General features: G+C 45.7%; 2 protein-coding genes across 2 annotated transcripts in view; one reads left to right on the top strand and one right to left on the bottom strand.

Annotated features, from left to right (window-relative positions):
- Positions 1-650: 650 nt before the first annotated feature.
- DRC10 (dynein regulatory complex subunit 10) lies at positions 651-18,999 on the bottom strand. Its single transcript, XM_077296547.1, has 5 exons — positions 18,885-18,999; positions 15,859-16,674; positions 3,026-3,259; positions 2,775-2,846; positions 651-1,174 (listed from the first exon to the last, which is right to left on the bottom strand). Exons 2-5 carry the CDS (start codon positions 16,591-16,593, stop codon positions 881-883), a joined length of 1,335 nt encoding a protein of 444 aa, XP_077152662.1. The 5' UTR covers positions 16,594-16,674; positions 18,885-18,999; the 3' UTR covers positions 651-880.
- The window catches only part of TPCN1 (two pore segment channel 1), a 113,397-nt gene continuing 105,461 nt past the window's right edge, over positions 11,116-19,051 (top strand). The window contains exon 1 of the mRNA XM_077296533.1: positions 11,116-11,194. The gene's annotated coding sequence lies outside the window, so the exon portion shown is untranslated. The remainder of the gene's footprint in view (positions 11,195-19,051) is intronic.

Raw genomic sequence — 19,051 nt, 5'->3', positions numbered from 1 at the left:
ATTAACAGAAATAAATACTTGAAATAGATCACTCTGTTTGTAATGACTCTAAATAATATGAGTTTCACTTTTTGTATTGAAGAACTGAAATAAATTAACTTTTTGATGATATTCTAATTTACTGAGAAGCACCTGTGTAAGGTCTGCTGAGCACTTGTGTAGGACTGATTTTTCTATAATATGATCAGTATATGGTGGTAATATCAGTCATAGTACAGTGGTTGTGATTAATGACCAGTATGGCGGTATAAAAACTGTATATGCTGGTAATATCTTGTTTTAGTCTGGTGGTATTATGTGTCTATTATATTGAAATATATAACAATATATATAATAGTATTGGAAATGTGGGTTTTGTAGTAAATTTTGATTTCCTGCAGGCAGGGTAATATAAATAATAGAGGCCCTAATCTGGGGAAGGGGACAGAACCAACATAGGCCTATGTGCTTTCAAATGCCAGAGCTGAATTTTACTCCTAGTCCATCCTTTTGTTTCTATGATACTACAGAGAGCTTTGGAGAGTTTGCAGTTCATTCATACACTTGCCAAATGACTGTTCTGACATTTCCTTTCATAATCCTTATAAGATGTACAGATCTGTAGCTATTAGGTTTACCCTTCTAGCAGTTCCTCAATCCCATAAGCAAACTTTTACAACCCAACAACACTTTATTGAGACATACATCTTTCAGTGTTCAGAAATACAAATAAAACCATCTTGGATTTACCATCGTTATAGTGTCTTTATGTTAAATTCCCTGTGTATTATAATAAAAGTATTATAGAGGTGGGGCGGGGGGACGAGATAACATGTTAAAAAATGAAAAGTTTTGCATGCATTGTGAAATTTGGTGTACAAGATTTTTCTTCCATACTGTTTTAAGATTTGCCTTTCTTGGCCTTCCCTTTTGTACTTTTTCCTTTCTTCTTTTTCTTTTTCTTGGGCTTCATTGACCGGCGAACTTGGTACCCTTTCCAATGTGCCTGGATAACTACTGCTGCCCTGTTCATGTTGGCCAGCTCCCTTTCTTCTTCTTCTTTTCTCAGTTGCGCCTGTCGTCTTTCCTCCATAATCTGAACGTATTCCACTTCCAGGACTGCCAGCTTCTCTTTCAGCTCTGCCAGCTGGGCCTTCTCCTCTTCATACATCCCCTCAACTTCCTCTAACTCCGCCTGTGGTTGAGCAGAAAGGAAGGAATTCGATTTTATTTTTAGGCATTTACTCTGAAGTCATTATCCCTGATTTATCACGACTGACATTTTTGTACTCCAGTCTAGATGCGGGAGTAAGACGCACCATAATGAAGTGCCTTGAGCCCCTTAAGAACTTTGGCACATTTTTCAACAGCCGTGTGCCACCACTAGGTATATGCACTGTAATCGATGGGTGGTATGTGTCACAGAGATGGCTGCTCTCTGTGATGTAACCCGGAGTATTTTCTCTAGTGCACGTAAACACGAATAGGTTTGTTTGGTGCACCTGGGACCAGGTTATGGGTAGCTATGAGAGATGGGCGGGTCTGGCTACCTACATTCCTCACCTCTGGGTGTTTTTACAGTCTATATAATGGAGGCTGTTTGGCACATGGTCTGTGTATTGGGAGGGAGAAGGCCTCCTGTGTGTTTGGCTCCAGACCGAGCCTGAGTACTGGACACTACCCCAACCTGTGTGCCCACAGGCCTGGCTGAGCAGAGACCTGCTATGGACATTGTTACTTTGTTTGCCTGATCTAAAGGTTGTTTTATTTTCTGTTTGTGCTTCTAGGGTTTATGAAACCCATATGAACTTTTAAAGGAACGAGCCTCCTGTTTTCCTCCCGTTGCACCCAAGTGAGTAAAACCCCTACATCACCAAGCAGGGGCTAGCGTTTGTTTCTGTTATAATTTACATCACTCACTATAGTGAGGAATTAGTGGTAATCACTAAAAACATTAAGGGGATTATAGATTACGTGGACAACCCCTTCTTAATCCCCGTTCCCCCCCACCCAGTAAAATAATGACACCTATATTCACGTCTGGGAATGGCGCCGTTCAGCACTGGCTCTATTGGGCTCGCATGGGATAACAATGTAACGGCTACTCTCTCACTTCCTCCGGATGTCTGATGGGGGAGTCAGTGAAGCCAGCGCTGATTGGCAGCAGAGATCACCTGACATAACAATGTCACGCAAGCCCTGGGAGAAGTAGTGCCGAAATTGCAGACTATAAGTTTTAATATTTTACTGGGGGAGGGAACATAAGTATTGAGAAGAGGTTGTCAGAGTTCTGTAAGCCCGCAAGGACAGGGTCCTCTCCCCTCTGTATCAGTCTGTCATTGTAAATTTGTTAACTGTGAACGATATCTATAACTCTGTACATAGCCCCCTTTCTCATGTACAGCACCATGGAATTAATGGTGCTATATAAATAATAATAATAATAGTGGAAAATCCCTTTAATTAGTAAATTGCATTTTTGTATATTTTATGCTATTTCAACACATATATAAAGTGGCAAAAGTTCAGATTTCTACATAGTGATGAACACAACACTCATTCTTCTCCACAAGGAACAGGAGATCGGAGCATGCATGTTCACTGCCGTAGAAAAAAAGGTGAGGAGCCACTTCCAGATACATCTAGCAATACTTATCTAATGGAGAACAAAGCATTGACGGCTGAAATGGATTTATTGGATAAAAATATCTAAAGGGCTTATAAAAGCAAAAACAGTCATCCCAAAATTAAACAATTGTGAAGAAAATTAAATGACCGCAGTCTAATTTTCATACCTGTTTTTCTCCCATGTCACCATCATATGTCTGTATCCAGTTCTCAATCTCAGTTTCCACTTTATATTTTTTCTAGAAAATTAGAGTTAAGCAATAAAATAAGAGAAGTTACAAAATCATGTCTATATAAAATAACAAGGCGCACTACTGCTATGTCACTACACGTTGTAATGTGAATTCGTATTTTATTACTACTGATCACAACCTAATTGTAGCTCCTGAACTCTAAGAATACAATACAGTAGACGTACCTTTCGAAGGCTCATCTCTACCTCGCGGTTCTCCACAATAGCACCATGGAGCTGCGATCTCAGTTGCTGCAGCTCTTGTTGAAGTTTTGCAATTTTCCCTTCGGACGCTCGGCAATCTGACTTCTGCTGCTTTTCTGCCTCCTGCATTGTGCGTTTCACCTGATTTTCTGAGAACTTTTCCAACTGATGCAGGTTGATCTTAAGCTGCCGGATAATCTCATTTTTCTTTGAGATCTAGAGATAACGGGAACAGTTTTGTAATACAATACTGCTATTTATTACAGATGTTTATAGGAAATCTTTCACAAGTGTGCTGTGGTATAGAATTTGCATACAGAAGCTGAGATACAAAAATTGTATAAAAAAAAAAAAAGGAGATTTTTGTGTACTCACCGTAAAATCTTTCTCTTAGCCTCTAATTGGGGGACATAGGACCATGGGTGTTATGCTGCTGTCCACTAGGAGGCGACACTATGCATAATCTGAAAAAGATTAACTGTGGCTCCTCCTCTGCAGTATACACCCCTGGGCGGCGTCGGCCTCCCCCAGTTTTGTGCAAAAGCAGTATGAGGAACGTAACATGAATAACATAGACATGCCTATAAGAAGGCCACTATGTACAAGATCAAAGAACAATATGAGAACTCAACAGTAAGAACAGCCCGAAAATGGCAACAGGGTGGGAGCTGTGTCCCCCAATTAGAGGCTAAGAGAAAGAGATTTTACGGTGAGTACACAAAAATCTCATTTACTCTGTCTCCTCATTGGGGGACACAGGACCATGGGACGTCCTGAAGCAGTCCCTGGGTGGGAAGCAATGGACGAATATTGTGCAGACAGGCCCCTATACTTAGGGCACCGCCGCCTGCAGGACACATCTACCCAGGCTCGCGTCCGCTGACGACTGGGTATGAACCCTGTGCCGAATGGCCCAGGAGGCCCCTACCACCCGTGTAGAGTGTGCTGTAATACCGGCTGGAAGAGGAGAATTCTTAAGGCGGTAGGCCTCTTGTATGGTGGATTCGATCCACCTGGCAAGGGTAGCTTTGGAAGCTGGCAGACCCTTGTGGCCGCCTTCCGGAAGGAGGAAAAGAGAATCAGACCTCCGGAAGGACACAGTCCTAGACACGTATATACGCAATGCCCTGACGAGGTCAAGCGTATGCAGAGCCTTCTCCACTCTATGAAGCGGAACCGGACAAAGGGATGGTAGTGAAATTTCCTCATTGATTTGGAAGTTGGACACAACCTTCGGAAGGAAGGATGGTACCGTACGAAGAACTACCTTGTCCTGGTGAAAAGCCAGGAAGGGCCGTCTGCAGGAGAGTGCTGTCAGTTCAGACACCCTGCGTATCGAGGTGATTGCCACCAGGAAAACCACCTTCTGGGAGAGAAGGCGGAGCGGGACCTCCTTAAGGGGTTCGAAGGGTGGTTCCTGCAATGCTGTCAGGACCAGGTTGAGGTCCCACGTTTCTAGTGGTCGTCTGTAGGGGGGAACCAATCGGGAAACCCCCTGAAGGAAAGTCCTTACTTGTGGCTTGGTAGCAATGCGCCTTTGAAAAAGCACTGAGAGGGCTGACACCTGGCTCTTAAGCGAGCCCAACGACAGCCTGGCCTCCAGACCGGATTGGAGAAAACCAAGTACTTTGGGTAGGGAATAAGGGAGTGGGATCTGGCCACGAGATTCGCACCAGGTAAAGAAAGCTTTCTAGGTACGGTAATAAATCTTGGCAGAGGCTGGCTTCCGTGCCCTGATCATGCTTCCAATGACGTCCGGCGAGAGCCCTGCCTGGGTTAGAACCCAGGTCTCAAGGGCCACGCCGTCAAATTGAGAGCCCCTGAGTTCTGGTGGTAGAACGGGCCTTGTGATAGAAGATCGTGGCGGACGGGGAGACGCCAGGGGGCGTCTGCTGTAAGTTGTACGATGTCGGCGTACCATGTACGTCTGGGCCAGTCTGGTGCAATTAGGATGGTTGGAACTCCCTCTTGTTTGATCTTCCTCACCTCTCTGGATATCAGGGGGAGAGGTGGAAAAATATACAGAAGCTGGAACTGGGTCCAGTCCTGAACCAGAGCGTCTGCTCCGAGCGACCGCGGATCGTGTGTTCTGGCCATGAAGTTGGAGACCTTGGCATTGAAGTGGGATGCCGTTAGGTCCACATCCGGGGTCCCCCAGCGGTGACAGATCTGGCGAAAAATTTCGGGATGGAGAGACCACTCTCCCGAGTCTATTCCTTGTCGGCTGAGGAAGTCTGCTTCCCAGTTGTCCACACCCGGAATGTGGACCGCCGAAAGAACCGACCCTGTGTCCTCCGCCCAGCGGAGGATGTGTGACACTTCTCGCATCGCCTGGGTACTGCGGGTCCCCCCTTGGTGATTCACATATGCCACAGCTGTGGCATTGTCCGACTGTATTCTGATGTGAGAGGCTGCCAGTAAGTGATGGAAGGCCCTCAATGCCAGGAGGATGGCACGAATTTCCAGGATGTTGATGGGCATGGTCGCTTCCACTGGGGACCACTTGCCCTGTGGTGTAGGTGCACCGCACCACAACCCGTCAGGCTCGCGTCGGTGGTCAGAACCTTCCATTGACCTGTGAGAAAGGATTTCCCCTTTGCTAGCGAGGTTGGCTTGAGCCACCAGTGCAGGGACCTCCTAGTTGACGACGTTAGCTGGAACTCCCTGTCGAGAGAAAAGGGATTCCTGTCCCAGGACTTGAGAATGGCTAGTTGGAGAGGCCTGAGGTGAAACTGGGCAAATGGGACCGCTTCTATTGCTGCCCCCATCTTGCCGAGGACTCTCATGGCAAACCGGAGAGATCGAGGGGGTTTGCGGAGGAGGGTGTGAACTCCTAGGCGGAGAGCCAGTGCCTTCTCCTTGGGAAGGAGCACTAGACCCCTGGAGGTGTTGAATAGCATTCCCAGGAAGGTCAGGGACTGACTCGGGGTTGGTGATGACTTTTGTAGGTTGATTAACTAGCCCATACGACTGAGAGTATCGGTTGTGATTGAGACGCTGAGCTCGCAGTCCTTGAAGGTGGGAGCCTTGATGAGTAGATCGTCCAGGTATGGAACGACTACTATGCCTCTGGAGTGTAGGACGTCCATGGTGGCTGCCATGACTTTGGTGAACACTCTGGGAGCCGTGGCGAGTCCGAAAAGGAGAGCCACGAATTGGTAGTGGTCCTGGCCTATTGCGAACCTGAGAAACCTCTGATGGGCAGGTGCAATGGGTATATACAGGTATGCGTCTTGTATGTCTATGGAGGCGAGATATTCTCACTTCTCCATGGACGCAATGATGGACCGAAGGGACTCCATGCGGAAGTGACGGACCCGTACATATTTGTTGAGCTGTTTTAGGTCTAGTATGGGCCGTACGCTGCCTCCTTTCTTGGGAACTACGAACAGATTGGAGTAGAACCCTCGGAAGCGGTCGGTCGTGGGGACCGGTACGATGACTCCTGCTTGAAAAAGCGAGGAGACCGCTTGGTGGTAGGCACGAGCCTTGGCTGGCGGTTTTGGGGGGACAAAGAGAAAGAATCGGTCCGGTGGATTGGAGGTGAAGTCTATTTTGTATCCGGAAGACACTAGTTCCCTGACCCACCTGTCTTCTGTAATAGGCAGCCAGACTTGATGAAAGAGCAAAAGTCGGCCGCCTACTGGTGTGGTGTCTTCCGGAGTCCGTGAGTCATGATGAGGAGAAAGTCTGAGATTTTCCTCCTCTGGGCTTAGGCTGGCCTGCTTTTGACTGCCAGGTCTTGTCCGACCTTTGCGTCGATCGTGAGTTGTCCCTGCGTGGGGAACGATTACGATTTTGTGCTGGACGCGAGACGGACCAGCCCGAGGAATTCCGAAAGGATCGGAATCGAGTTTGGTTACGCTTCTTGTAAGTGCGTTTAGGTCTGAGTTGGGGAAGAGAAGTACTCTTACCCCCGGTAGCGTTGGATATCATAGTGTCCAACTGTTCACCGAAAAGTCTCCCACTGAGGTAGGGGAGGTGCGTGAGGGACTTCTTTGAGGCTGCGTCTGCTTTCCATTCCCGCAGCCAGAGGATACGACGAATTGTGATGGTGTTTGGTGCTATCCCTGCTACTCCCCGTGCTGAATCCAGAGCTGCGTGAAACATGTAGTCTGCTACAACTGCTATTTGAACCGCTTGGTCCGACAGCTCAGGAGCGGATGCTTGGAGAGCTTGTAAATTTTTTGCCCAGGCCAGAATGGCCTTGGCAGCCCAAACTGAGGCGAACACGGGAGCCAGGGATGCCCCTGCTGCCTCGAAGATTGAACGAGCCATGCGTTCTACCTGCCGGTCTGCTGCGTCCCTGAGGGTTGAGCTATCTGGCAGTGAAAGGAGGGTCTGTGCTGCCAGCCTAGAGACCGGGGGGTCCACTTCGGGTGGATCTGTCCATTCCTTGGTGTCCTTCTGTGGGAAGGGGTACCTCGCCTCCAGATATTTGCGATTAGCGAATTTTTTCTCAGGCTGTGAGAGCTGCTTTTTAAGGATCGCCTTAAACTCTGGGTGGTTAGAGAAAACCTTAGGTGGCTTCAGAGGTCCTTCAAAGGAAATCTTATGTTCTGGGGCCTCTGGTGGCGGATCAGAAATGTCCAGCACCCGATGGATGGAAGAGATAATGTTCTCAACTAGCGCTGTATTGCTAGGAGGGATTGGGATCAGGGACCCCTCCGTTTCCCTGTCTGAGTCAGAGTCGCAGATGCCTTCCGAATCCTGTGTATCACTGAGGCGTCCCCTGCTGAGTGAGCCGGGGAGGAAGCCTTCTCTGGTCGGGGATTGCGGAGATCTGCATTGTCTGTCCCTGGAATGGGACGGTCTAGATGACCTGGAGCTACAGTGTCTCTCCCTAGAGGGGGATGACCGTGTGCTATGGGATGACGCAGATGGACTTGATCTATGGGTCCGCTTGCGTCCTGACCTAGACGTGGATGTGCCAGGGTCATCTTGTTCGAGTCAAGCTCTCCCTTTGCTGGGTAACGGTCATAGCCGAGGCATGACCCTGCAGAGTCTGAAGCAATGTGGAGGTTAGGTTATCTATAGACTGCGTCATAGATTGCGATATCTGAGTAGCCCATTCCAGCGTGGCATTAGACACCGAAGCATTGGCAGGGGCTTCTTGGGGCTCTGACACATTAGTTTGTATACAGTTCTGGCAATGCGGGTATGTGCTGCCACTGGGGAGAGCGGTCCCGCAGGCTGTGCAGAATGCATAATAGCAGTTCTGCCTGGTTCTCTTGGACCTTGAGCCCGGCATAGTGCACAGAGTGCAGAAGGGCTGCCGGCAGAGGACCTTACAGGGGTAGAGAAACCTATAGGGGAGCCTTATAGGTAATATGGATTCACAGCCGAGTAAAAAAACCCAGCTGTGATCTTACCCCACCAGTGTGCCCCTAGGTCCAGCGCCGAAGATCCACAGTCCTGTGCCCCCCGGAGACTGGCTGCCTGGTCCTGCAGACCGGGAGATGCAGGGTTAATCTTCCTGGAGAGGAAGGGGGCGGAGAGCTGGAAAAAGGCGGCAAGGCTGTGTAAAAACTCGCCCTTTCTGTCTCGATCCACCCCCTTTATGACACTATAGAGTGTCATATTTGTCATCCGGGGGGCGGAGAGGAGGCGGCGGCTTCAGCTAGGCCGAAGCCGGGGCCTAAATTAGATGCCTGAGGCACAGAAGGGCTCCAGGCCGGCGCGAAAGTCCGGGAGGGGGTCGGATCTGAACCGGACCCCCCTGGATTTAAAGGCAGGATGGCGGTGGGGCTATAAGCGTAAGGGGGAGCCCGGTTGGGGTCTCCCTGAGGCAGTATAGAGCTGGTGCTGCCGCAGAGACAGGGGTGCAGGGAACCCTGTGTCTGTCTGTGCCATGCCTGCCTGCACTCCCCCCGGCCCCAACAGGAGCCCGCAGCTGGGCTGGGGTGCCTGGATGCAGGCGCAGTGTGCTGGCCCATTGCTGGGAGCTGTAGAATGCTGCCTGTACAGGCCCTACCTGAGGTGTCTCAACTTAATACCCCCAGAGGGGGATTAGGGAGGGTGCTGTTGTCACACCTTCAGGGGCCTTTTATCCTCACCTCGACCTCAACCCAGAAACCAAAAGGAATTGGGGAAGGAGGGGGGTCTCGACTTCGAACCAGCACCCGAGGGACTGGGGAAGGAGCGGCATGGGAAATAGCCATCTCTACTTCAACTGGGCACCCCATAATAGGGGGCCGAGATAGGAGCCATGCCTGGAGTCTCACAGGAGACCCTCTTTTCTTCATCTGTAATCCCGTCAGAAAAAAACGGAGTAAAAATCTTTTAGGTGTGCCTCCTATGCGACACTAAGCAAAAACTGGGGAAGGCTGATGCCATCCCGGGGTGTATACTGCAGAGGAGGAGCCACGGTTAATCTTTTTCAGATTATGCATAGTGTCGCCTCCTAGTGGACAGCAGCATAACACCCATGGTCCTGTGTCCCCCAATGAGGCGACAGAGTAAACAGTAGTGGGATAACTACATAAAAGATGAATTAAGAGTGTGATAGGCTTGTCTAACAGATGTGTTTTTGGGTAGCTATAAACCTGTAGAAAATTATTCACACTGTCTGGGGCAGTTCATTCCAGAAAACTGGTGCAGCACAAGTAAAGGTGGAAGTGAGAGATGCGGATTGTAGAGGATGCTACTCTTAGAGGGAACTTGTCATGTCCAAAACAGTACTTACCTTGAGATGTAGTGTGAATCTACAGGCAAATAGTGTTAAAATGCTGCCTGGCCGCGATACTGAAAGTGTTGCTACTGGGAGAAAATGAAGTTACATCCTACTATGAGCTGGTGCCTTTTAGTCATAAGGGTGATCCAGAGAGGATTTAAGTCCATTTTACCCCCGATCAGGGTCGGACTGGCCCGGCGGAGTATCGGGGAAATCCCCAGTGGGCCCTTCTCTCTGGGAAGAGGAGAGGAAAATAGGTAGAAGAAAGAAAGAAAAAAATAAGTCTGCGGTTTTTAGGGGCACGGGCCCCCTTAAAAGTGCAGACAGAGAAAGTGCAGGGGAGCTGGCACGCAGCGTTCATTACCTGAACCGCTGCAGCGCGCATCCGGATAGTAGCTGTCTACCTCTTGAAGCTCATCAAGAGAATGCCAAGAGTGTGCAAAGCAGTCATCAAAGCAAAAGGTGGCTACTTTGAAGAACCTAGAATATAAGACATAATTTCAGTTGTTTCACACTTTTTTGTTAAGTATATAATTCCACATGTGTTAATTCATAGTTTTGATGCCTTCAGTGTGAATGTACAATTTTCATAGTCATGAAGATACAGAAAAATCTTTAAATGAGAAGGTGTGTCCAAACTTTTGGTCTGTACTGTGTATACTGTATATGTATGTATGTATGTATGTATGTGTATATATGTGTGTGTATGTATGTATGTATGTATGTATGTATGTATGTATGTATGTATGTGTGTATATATATATATATATATATATATATATATATATATATGTGAGCCAGGATAGTTATATATGGGGGGGCCAGGATGCATATATAAGTGGGATCAGGATGGATATATGGGGGGAGCCAGGATGGATTAATCGGGGTCGGCCCGGACAATGGACCAGGATGGATATATGGGGGGGGGGGTCAGGACAAGGACATATGAGGGCCAGTATGGATAGCTGGGGGGTAGGATGGATATCTGGAGGCCAGGCTGCATAAGGGACATAGTGGGCAAGGCTGGGGCATATTATAAAATAAAGGGGACCAGGCTGGGCAAGTATATTAAATAAAGGGGGCCAGGATATGGGACTTAATTACTGTTTGGGGGCCAGAATGAGGAACATGCTATATTAGTTTATGGTGACAAGTGGGGAGAATAATTTCTTTAGGGTCCAATTAGGGACATTATTACTACTGTAATATAATTTACTTTTTAGGAAACCGTTTTTCATGGAGGGAACAAAATGGGGGTCCCTTTACTGTGCAGGGCAGCACTACATCGCTTTTCTTCTTCATCTGTCGTAGTGTAGAAGTCAGGGAAAAAGTGGGGAAAGTGCTCTGGAAGCGATCAGCAATTGATGACTGTGTGTTATTTTTTGCAGAGATGAGTCCTGGCTGGAATAAGGGATGGCGGTCTGTGCTGGCTGAGAAAGAAAAGCAAAGAAGAAGGACTTCAACTAGAGACGTCACCGGTGAGTCAGTGTATTACATGTACACGCACACTATACACTATATACTGTGTACAGAGCTCCTGTGCACAATGTCACTGGATATCACTGTATTACCTGTACACTGACACTTTATACAGAGCTCTTGTGCATAATGTCACTAGTGATCCCTGTATGACCTGTACACTGACACTATATACAGAGCTCCTGTGTATGTCACTGGTGATCACTGTATTACCTGTACACTGACACTATATACGATATACAGAACACCTGTGTATAATGTCATTGGTGGTCACTGTATTACCTATACACCGACACTATATACAGAGCTCATGTGTATAATGTCACTGGTGATCACTGTATTACCTGTAAACTATATACAGAGCTCCTGTGTATAATGTCACCTGTGATCACTGTATAACCTGTACACTGACACTATATACAGGACACCTGTATATAATGTCACTGGTGATCCCTGAATTACATGTACACTGACAGTATATACAGAGCTCTTGTGTATAATGTCACTGGTGGTAATAACAGTGTTGTTAGTATTATGGTTTGTATTCATGATCAGTATTGTAGTATTCAGTCACTAGGTGATGGTAATTTGTGGTCTGATCACAGTGTGGTGGTATTTATCCCCTATATGTGCTATTATTCGGTCACTATGTGATGGTAATATGTGGTCTGGTCACGGTATGGCAGTATTTATCCCCTGTATGTGGTATTATTCAGTCACTATGGTGGAATATATAGTCTAGTTATGGTGTGGCGGTCTTTCTCCTTGTATGTGGTATTATTTGGTGCCTATATGCTGGTATTATGTAGCATTATTCAGTCACCATATGAGCTGTTCATGGTGTGGTGGTATTTCTTCCCTGTATGATGTATTATTGGTCTTGGTATAGTAGATTGTTTTGTATATGGCAGTCATCTGTTCTCTCTGATATTTATTAGGAGAAGATTCTTTATGTCCATTAGAGATTACATACTGTACTTGGATCACAGAGTCAGAGATGCACTTAGGGTACTGTCACACTAAACGATTTACCAACAATCACGACCAGCGATACGACCTGGCCGTGATCGTTGGTAAGTCGTTGTGTGGTCGCTGGGGAGCTGTCACACAGTCAGCTCTCCAGCGACCAACGATGCCGAAGTCCCCGGGTAACCAGGGTAAACATCGAGTTACTAAGCGCAGGGCCGCGCTTAGTAACCCGATGTTTACCGTGGTTACCAGCGTAAAAGTAAAAAAAAAAAAACAGTACATACTCACATTCCGGTGTCTGTCCCCCCGGCGTTCTGCTTCTCTGCACTGTGTCTGCGCCAGCCGGAAAGCACAGCGGTGACGTCACCGCTGTGCTCGCTTTCCGGCCGGCCGGCGCTCACAGTGAGGAGAAGCAGAACGCTGGGGGACAGACACCGGAATGTAAGTATGTACTGTTTTTTGTTTTTTTTTACTTTTACGCTGGTAACCACGGTAAACATCGGGTTACTAAGCGCGGCCCTGCGCTTAGTAACCCGATGTTTACCCTGGTTACAAGCGAACGCATCGCTGGATCGCTGTCACACACAACGATCCAGCGATGACAGCGGGAGATCCAGCGACGAAAGAAAGTTCCAAACGATCTGCTACGACGTACGATTCTCAGCAGGATCCCTGATCGCTGCTGCGTGTCAGACAGTGATATCGTATGGATATCGCTGGAACGTCACGGATCGTACTGTCGTAGCGATCAAAGTGCCAATGTGTGACAGTACCCTTACAGGGATTCTCCTGTGAAAAAAGTAATCACCTCTCCACAGGATTAGTGATAATGTATTGTTTGGTGGGGGTTGGGGGTCTGACTGCTGGGACCCAGTCGCCAGAATGTGGAACTTTTATCCCCATTAGACTGGAGCGGTATGTCCGACTTGACCACGTATCCATTCATTCCAAAAGTGGCTGCTCTTGTTTTTTTCTGGAAGCCATGCTGCGGAAAATTCTGCGCAGAAACGCTGCGGTTTATTTTCTTCAGTATGTCAATTCTTTGTGCGGAAACGCAGCATTTTGCACCCATGACTATACATTGAGTAATGCAAATCCGCACATCAAAAAACGCAAGACAATCTGCAATAAATCTGCATGAAATCCGCAACCATTTTTGGCATGCGTTTACAGCCAAGAGATGCGAATTCTGTGCGGAAAAATCCGCAGCCAAATCCACAACGTGTGCAGATACCCTAATTGTACATCCCAGTTATGGGGCGCACAGTAGATGTGCTGGAGCCCACAGTAGATGTGCTGGAGCCCCCTGTGTTTTACAGTCGATGCTCCACTATAATGGGGATAACGACTGACAGATATTTGCATATAGCTTTAGGGTGGGCCCCTAGCATGCATTCCCCTGGTGGGCCCCAGACACCCCAGTCCGACCCTGCCCCCGATGCACATAGACTGAACTCATCGATATTACTGGGATAGGCAGACAATCTAATATCGATGGAGGCTTATCGACTCTGCCCAGGAGTAGATGAAGAGAAGGATCTAGTCCTTTTAATTTCATCAATTGATCCTTTTGTTCTCCATGTAGAAGAACCTCTACCAGAGGAATCTGTCAGTGACTTTCACACAGAAAGCAGGAGCACCTGGTTGAGCCAAGAGTCTCTGTATATAGGGGATTTGGGAGAGGTAGATGTCAATTGCTTCTATTTAATGTCTTTGTCTATTTTCAGGGTGTTAGACAGAAACGACAGAGGAAACATAGGAATGTGCATCGCTTTGGAGAGATTTATGGGTGAGAGTAAATGGATTCTGAAGACACTGGATAACCAGTGCAATGACTGGCACAGAGTGGAGGCATCGGAGTAGGAGTTGGATAGAAAATTGAGTCTGGCTACATCATTCAAGATAGATTAGAGATGGAAGATTTCAGTGATAGGAACACTGATTACTAACAAGTCACTGTAATCACGATGATAGGTAATATGAGAAACAGCAAGAGTTGGGACCATTTTCATAGTACGAAAAAACGTATGTTTTGGAGATGCAAATACCTTTCAAGTGATGTAATATAAAGAGGAAAGAATAGAACTGAGCTGCCTAAGAGTTGTAGTAGTATCACACATATGGAAATAGAGTATAAGGGTTAGATAGAATGGTAGATAGCAGAAACACAAGACATCCAGTTGTACAATTATTCTTAAATACTATTTCTGATTTACCAGTGAGCTAATGATGATGGTGGCCTCAGTATAAGCTATGGAGTGAACAGGAATGAATAGTTCCAAAATACACACGGAGGACCGCATGTGAATCAGCAAGATGTAAGAATCAACAAAGTCCTCCAACACCAATAATATAAAGTAATTTTATTCATATACAAAACTTTAAGAACAATTAAAATTCAGGAGATGCAAGTAAACCATGATGGCAAAAGAACGCAAACGCTGGACAAGATATTAGCAGAATTATGCCTTAAGTAGGGCAATATAGGGTATGCCACATCCTAAAATAATGATACAACCAATCTAGGCAAGAATGTAAACAACACCACATACAAAAAATAAAGTGCATAGCGCAAAAGGCGATTTAGTTAATTGTGCAGCTATACGGCGTCTGAAAACATATGATAATGCACAGTGGCGAATGAATAAATCGTATTGTTACTAAAGGTAAAGTGCATAATACAAAAAAACGGTTTAGTTAATCGTACAGCTATAAGGTGTCTGAAAACATATGATAATGCACAGTAATAAGTCAGCGAATAGCATTATTAGTATAGTGCCAAACCGGGTTTGTAACTGAAGGCAAAAGATAGCAAAATCACAAAAAGTAAGATCATTGTAATGTATAACCTTCAGAGAGAGAGAACCCATAATGATGTGCACACCATAACTCGGGTATCCAGGTATAAAGATGATAATATCCGATCAAGAAAACCAGAGTTATTATAGTTACCTTAACTAAGTACACGTCCAGTGTACCCCTTAACGCGCGTTTCGATCTTATATGCACCCCTTCTGAGGAAGATATAAGATCGAAATGCGCCTTAAGGGGTACACTGGACGTGTACTTATTTAAGGTAACTATAATAACTCTGGTTTTCTTGATCTGATATTATCTTTATACCTGGATACCCGAGTTATGGTGTGCACATCATTATTGGTTCTCTGAAGGTTATACATTATAATGATCTTACTTTTTGTGTTTTTGCCATCTTTTGCCTTCAGTTACAAACCCGGTTTGGCACTATACTAATAATGCTATTCACTTACTTATTACTGTGCATTATCATATGTTTTCAGACGCCGTATAGCTGCACAATTAACTAAATCGCTTTTTGCACTATGTACTTTATTTATTTTTTGTATGTGGTGTTGTTTACATTCTTGCCTAGATTGGTTGTATCATTATTTTAGGATGTGGCATACCCTATATTACCCTACTCAAGGCATAATTCTGCTAATATCTTGTCCAGCGTTTGCGTTCTTTTGCCATCATTGTACGGTTTACTTGCATCTCCTGAATTTTAATTGTTCTTAAAGTTTTGTATATGAATAAAATTACTTTAGATTATTGGTGTTGGAGGACTTTGTTGATTCGTACGCCTTGCTAAGCTATGGAGTGATAGCATAATAATGGTAGTAACAATCAGTGTCGGTTAGCTATGACATCCAGCGTCTTTGTGTGAATTGCATACCTCAGTGTCACGGTCCAGAATAGCTGCGTTCAGTTCTTCTTCCAAAGCCGTCACAATGTTCCTGTTCTTGTGGTCACGTAGCGTAATCTCCTGGAGATAATGCTTTCTCTCGTTCTGCTCTAATGGACTGGTGAGGAGCTTCTCAAAAAGGAATGACCGTAGCTCTGACAGAAAGTGGATCAATGTCTGTGAGGCCTGATCCCGTACATTTCCTTCAGATCTTAAAGCTTGACAGGCTGTTGGATTTGTCACAAATACCCTTAACGTATTCCTCACAGAGCTCTGGACACCCTGATGAAGAGCACCAAAGTGCTGGTCAGCTCCTTCTGCCGTATTTGGTTTTGACCACTGAACGATGGACTCGTCCTCCTCACTTTCCACACGTTGAAGACGTCTTTGCATGTTATCCTGTAGCCTCTTGTGTTCCCGCAATGCTCCCGTAAGCTCCGAACCAAACACCACACTATACCTATCCAAATTTTCAATGGCGTGTTGAAACAGACTGACCAGCTCTAGCTTTCTGATGGTTTCATCCAGCACTGCTGCCACCCTCTGGGTTTCTATGGAGGTCAGCTTCTTCCGACCAGGCTCCAGCATCTTTATGCTATCAATGCTTGGTAGTGTCTTAATGGGGCTGAGCTTCAGCAGTCTCAAACCACCTCCGGACGGAGATTGCAATGGCTGAGGTGAGGACAGCGCGGAGGTCTGAGGCATGGAAAGGACATCGGATGCCATGTTTGAGGGAGATGAGCAAACTTCTAGGACTTCCTTGCAGTCCGACTATTCAGACATATAAACTTGCCCAATGATGGGAGGCTGTAATCATCACAAGCATGCGAAAGCATTAATAATACAGAGTAAATCAGCAAGTGCATAGCTACATGAGCATAATAGGGCAGGAGTTCAGCACCATCACTGCGCTCTGCTGTATTTTGTAAATGGAGGAAGCATTTATTGGCAAGTTGCTGCATTATTCCACACTGATTGGGAAGTCTATTTTAGCGAATTACGCAGAACGCACCACCCTTTCTGTGCGCACATACCAGTCTGACACCTCCCTCTGCTGTCTATAACTATCCCCAGCCTTCTGATTGCAGACTGCTACCGGTTTTATGATCACAGGGGCCCAAAAAGCATGAAGGGGTTTTTACATAGTCAGGGACGAAAGTGTTGGCACCCTTGAAATTGTTTCAGAAAATGAAGTATTTCTCCCAGAAAATTATTGTAATTACTCATGTTTTGTTACACGTTTATTTTCTTTGTGTGTATTGGAACAACACAAAAAAGGGGAAAAAAAGGCACATTGGACATCATTTCAAATAAAATCCCAAAATGGGACGGACAAACTTGTTGGCCTCCTCAACTTTAATATTTGGTGGCACATCCTTTGGAATAAATAACTACAATCAATGGCTTCCTATAACCATCAATTAGCTTCTTACACCTCTTAACTGGAACGTTGAACCACTCTTCTTTTCCAAACTGCTTCAGGTCTCTCATATTTGAAGGATGCCTTCTCCCAACAGCAAGTAAGATCTCTCCACAGGTATTCAATAGGATTTAGATTCGTATTCATTGCTGGCCACTTCAGAACTTTCCATCGCTTTGTTTCCATCCATTTATGGGTGCTGCTTGAAATATGTTTGGGGTCATTATCCTGCTAGAAGACCCATGACCCTAGGACACAAACCCAGCTTTCTGACACCTTGTAACCCAAAATCCTTGGGTAATCTTCAGATTTCATGATGTCTTGCACACAATTAAGGCACCAAGTGCCAGAGGCAGCAAAACAACCCCAGAACATCTTTGAACCTCCAGCATGTTTGACTGTAGGTACTGTGTTCTTTTCTTTGTAGGCCTCATTCCATTTTCGGTAAACAGTAGAATGATGTGCTTTATCAAAAAGTTCTTTTTTTGTCTCATCTGTCCACAAGACACTTTCCCAGAAGGATTTTGGCTTACTCGTGTACATTTTGGCAAGCTGCAGTCTAGCTTTTTATGTCTCTTTTGTCAGCAGTGGAGTCCTCCTGGGTCATCTACCCATAGCATTATATTTCATTAAAATGTTCACGGATAGTTTGTGCTGACACTGATGCACCCTGAGCCTGCAGAACAGCTTGAATTTCTTTAGGACTTGTTGGGGCTGCTTATCCACCATCTGGACTATCCTGTGTTGCAACCTTTCATCAATTTTTCTCTGCTGTCCACGTCCAGGGAGGTTAGCTACAGTGCAATGAGTTGCAAATTTCTTGATTATGTTGAGCACCGTGGACAAAGGAACATCAAGATCTCTGGAGATGGACTTGTAACCTAAAGATGCTGATATTTTTCAACAATTTTGGTTCTCTTCTCCTCTTTCTGTTCTCCTTGCTTAGTGTGGCACACACAGACACACAATGCAAAGATTGAGACAACTTCTCCCCTTTTTATCTGTTTTTGGGTGTGATTTTCATATTGCCCACACCTGTCACTTGCCATAGGTGAGTTTGAACGAGCATCATATGTTAGAAACAAAGTTCTTTACTCACAATTTTGTAAAGGTTCCAACAATTTTGTTCAGCTCATTTTTCGAGATTTGTGTGAAATTATGGTACAAGTTGCCTTTTTCTCTTTTTTTGGTGTTCTTCCAATACACACAAAGTAAATAAACGTGTAATTGCAATCATTTTCTGGGGGAAATACTTCATTTTCTAGAACAATTTAAAGGGTGCCAACACTTTTGGCCATGACTGTATAAGTCATAATCACCCTATAAAGAAATCCAGTGCGGCCTTTGAGTATATTCCATACATTTTAGTATTTTATTATCTGTTAGATCTCTGCTTGCTGTCAGTGAATGATCAATGTGCATCATTGCCCACAGTGATAGGACATGATCAGAACAGCTTTTTCAGCCCTTAGATAAAATAGCTTTCCTTTCACTGAGTTGAGCAAGGAATGGAGTCACAATAGATATGGGAAAGTTTGATATTTTGGCAGCAGCTATTCCATGAAGTCACTATAGAAAAAGGATAAAGGCACTACACCTGCAGCCAGCCGATGGACTCCTCTCAGCGATGTTGCCTGTGTACTTTTTCCGTGTACAATTTCCATGGGAACAGATCACGTGACTGAGTATTGCGTGCAACCAATAGAATACTGCAATCTAGTGCGCAAGCGCAGAAGCCCAGCTTTCTTCAGAAACAACATACGA

This window comes from Ranitomeya variabilis, chromosome 1, assembly GCF_051348905.1.
Source record: "Ranitomeya variabilis isolate aRanVar5 chromosome 1, aRanVar5.hap1, whole genome shotgun sequence".
NCBI classification, from domain to species: Eukaryota; Metazoa; Chordata; class Amphibia; order Anura; family Dendrobatidae; genus Ranitomeya; species Ranitomeya variabilis.
The sequence above is the reverse complement of the archived record's forward strand: the minus strand, read 5'-3'. Positions and strand labels throughout refer to the sequence as shown.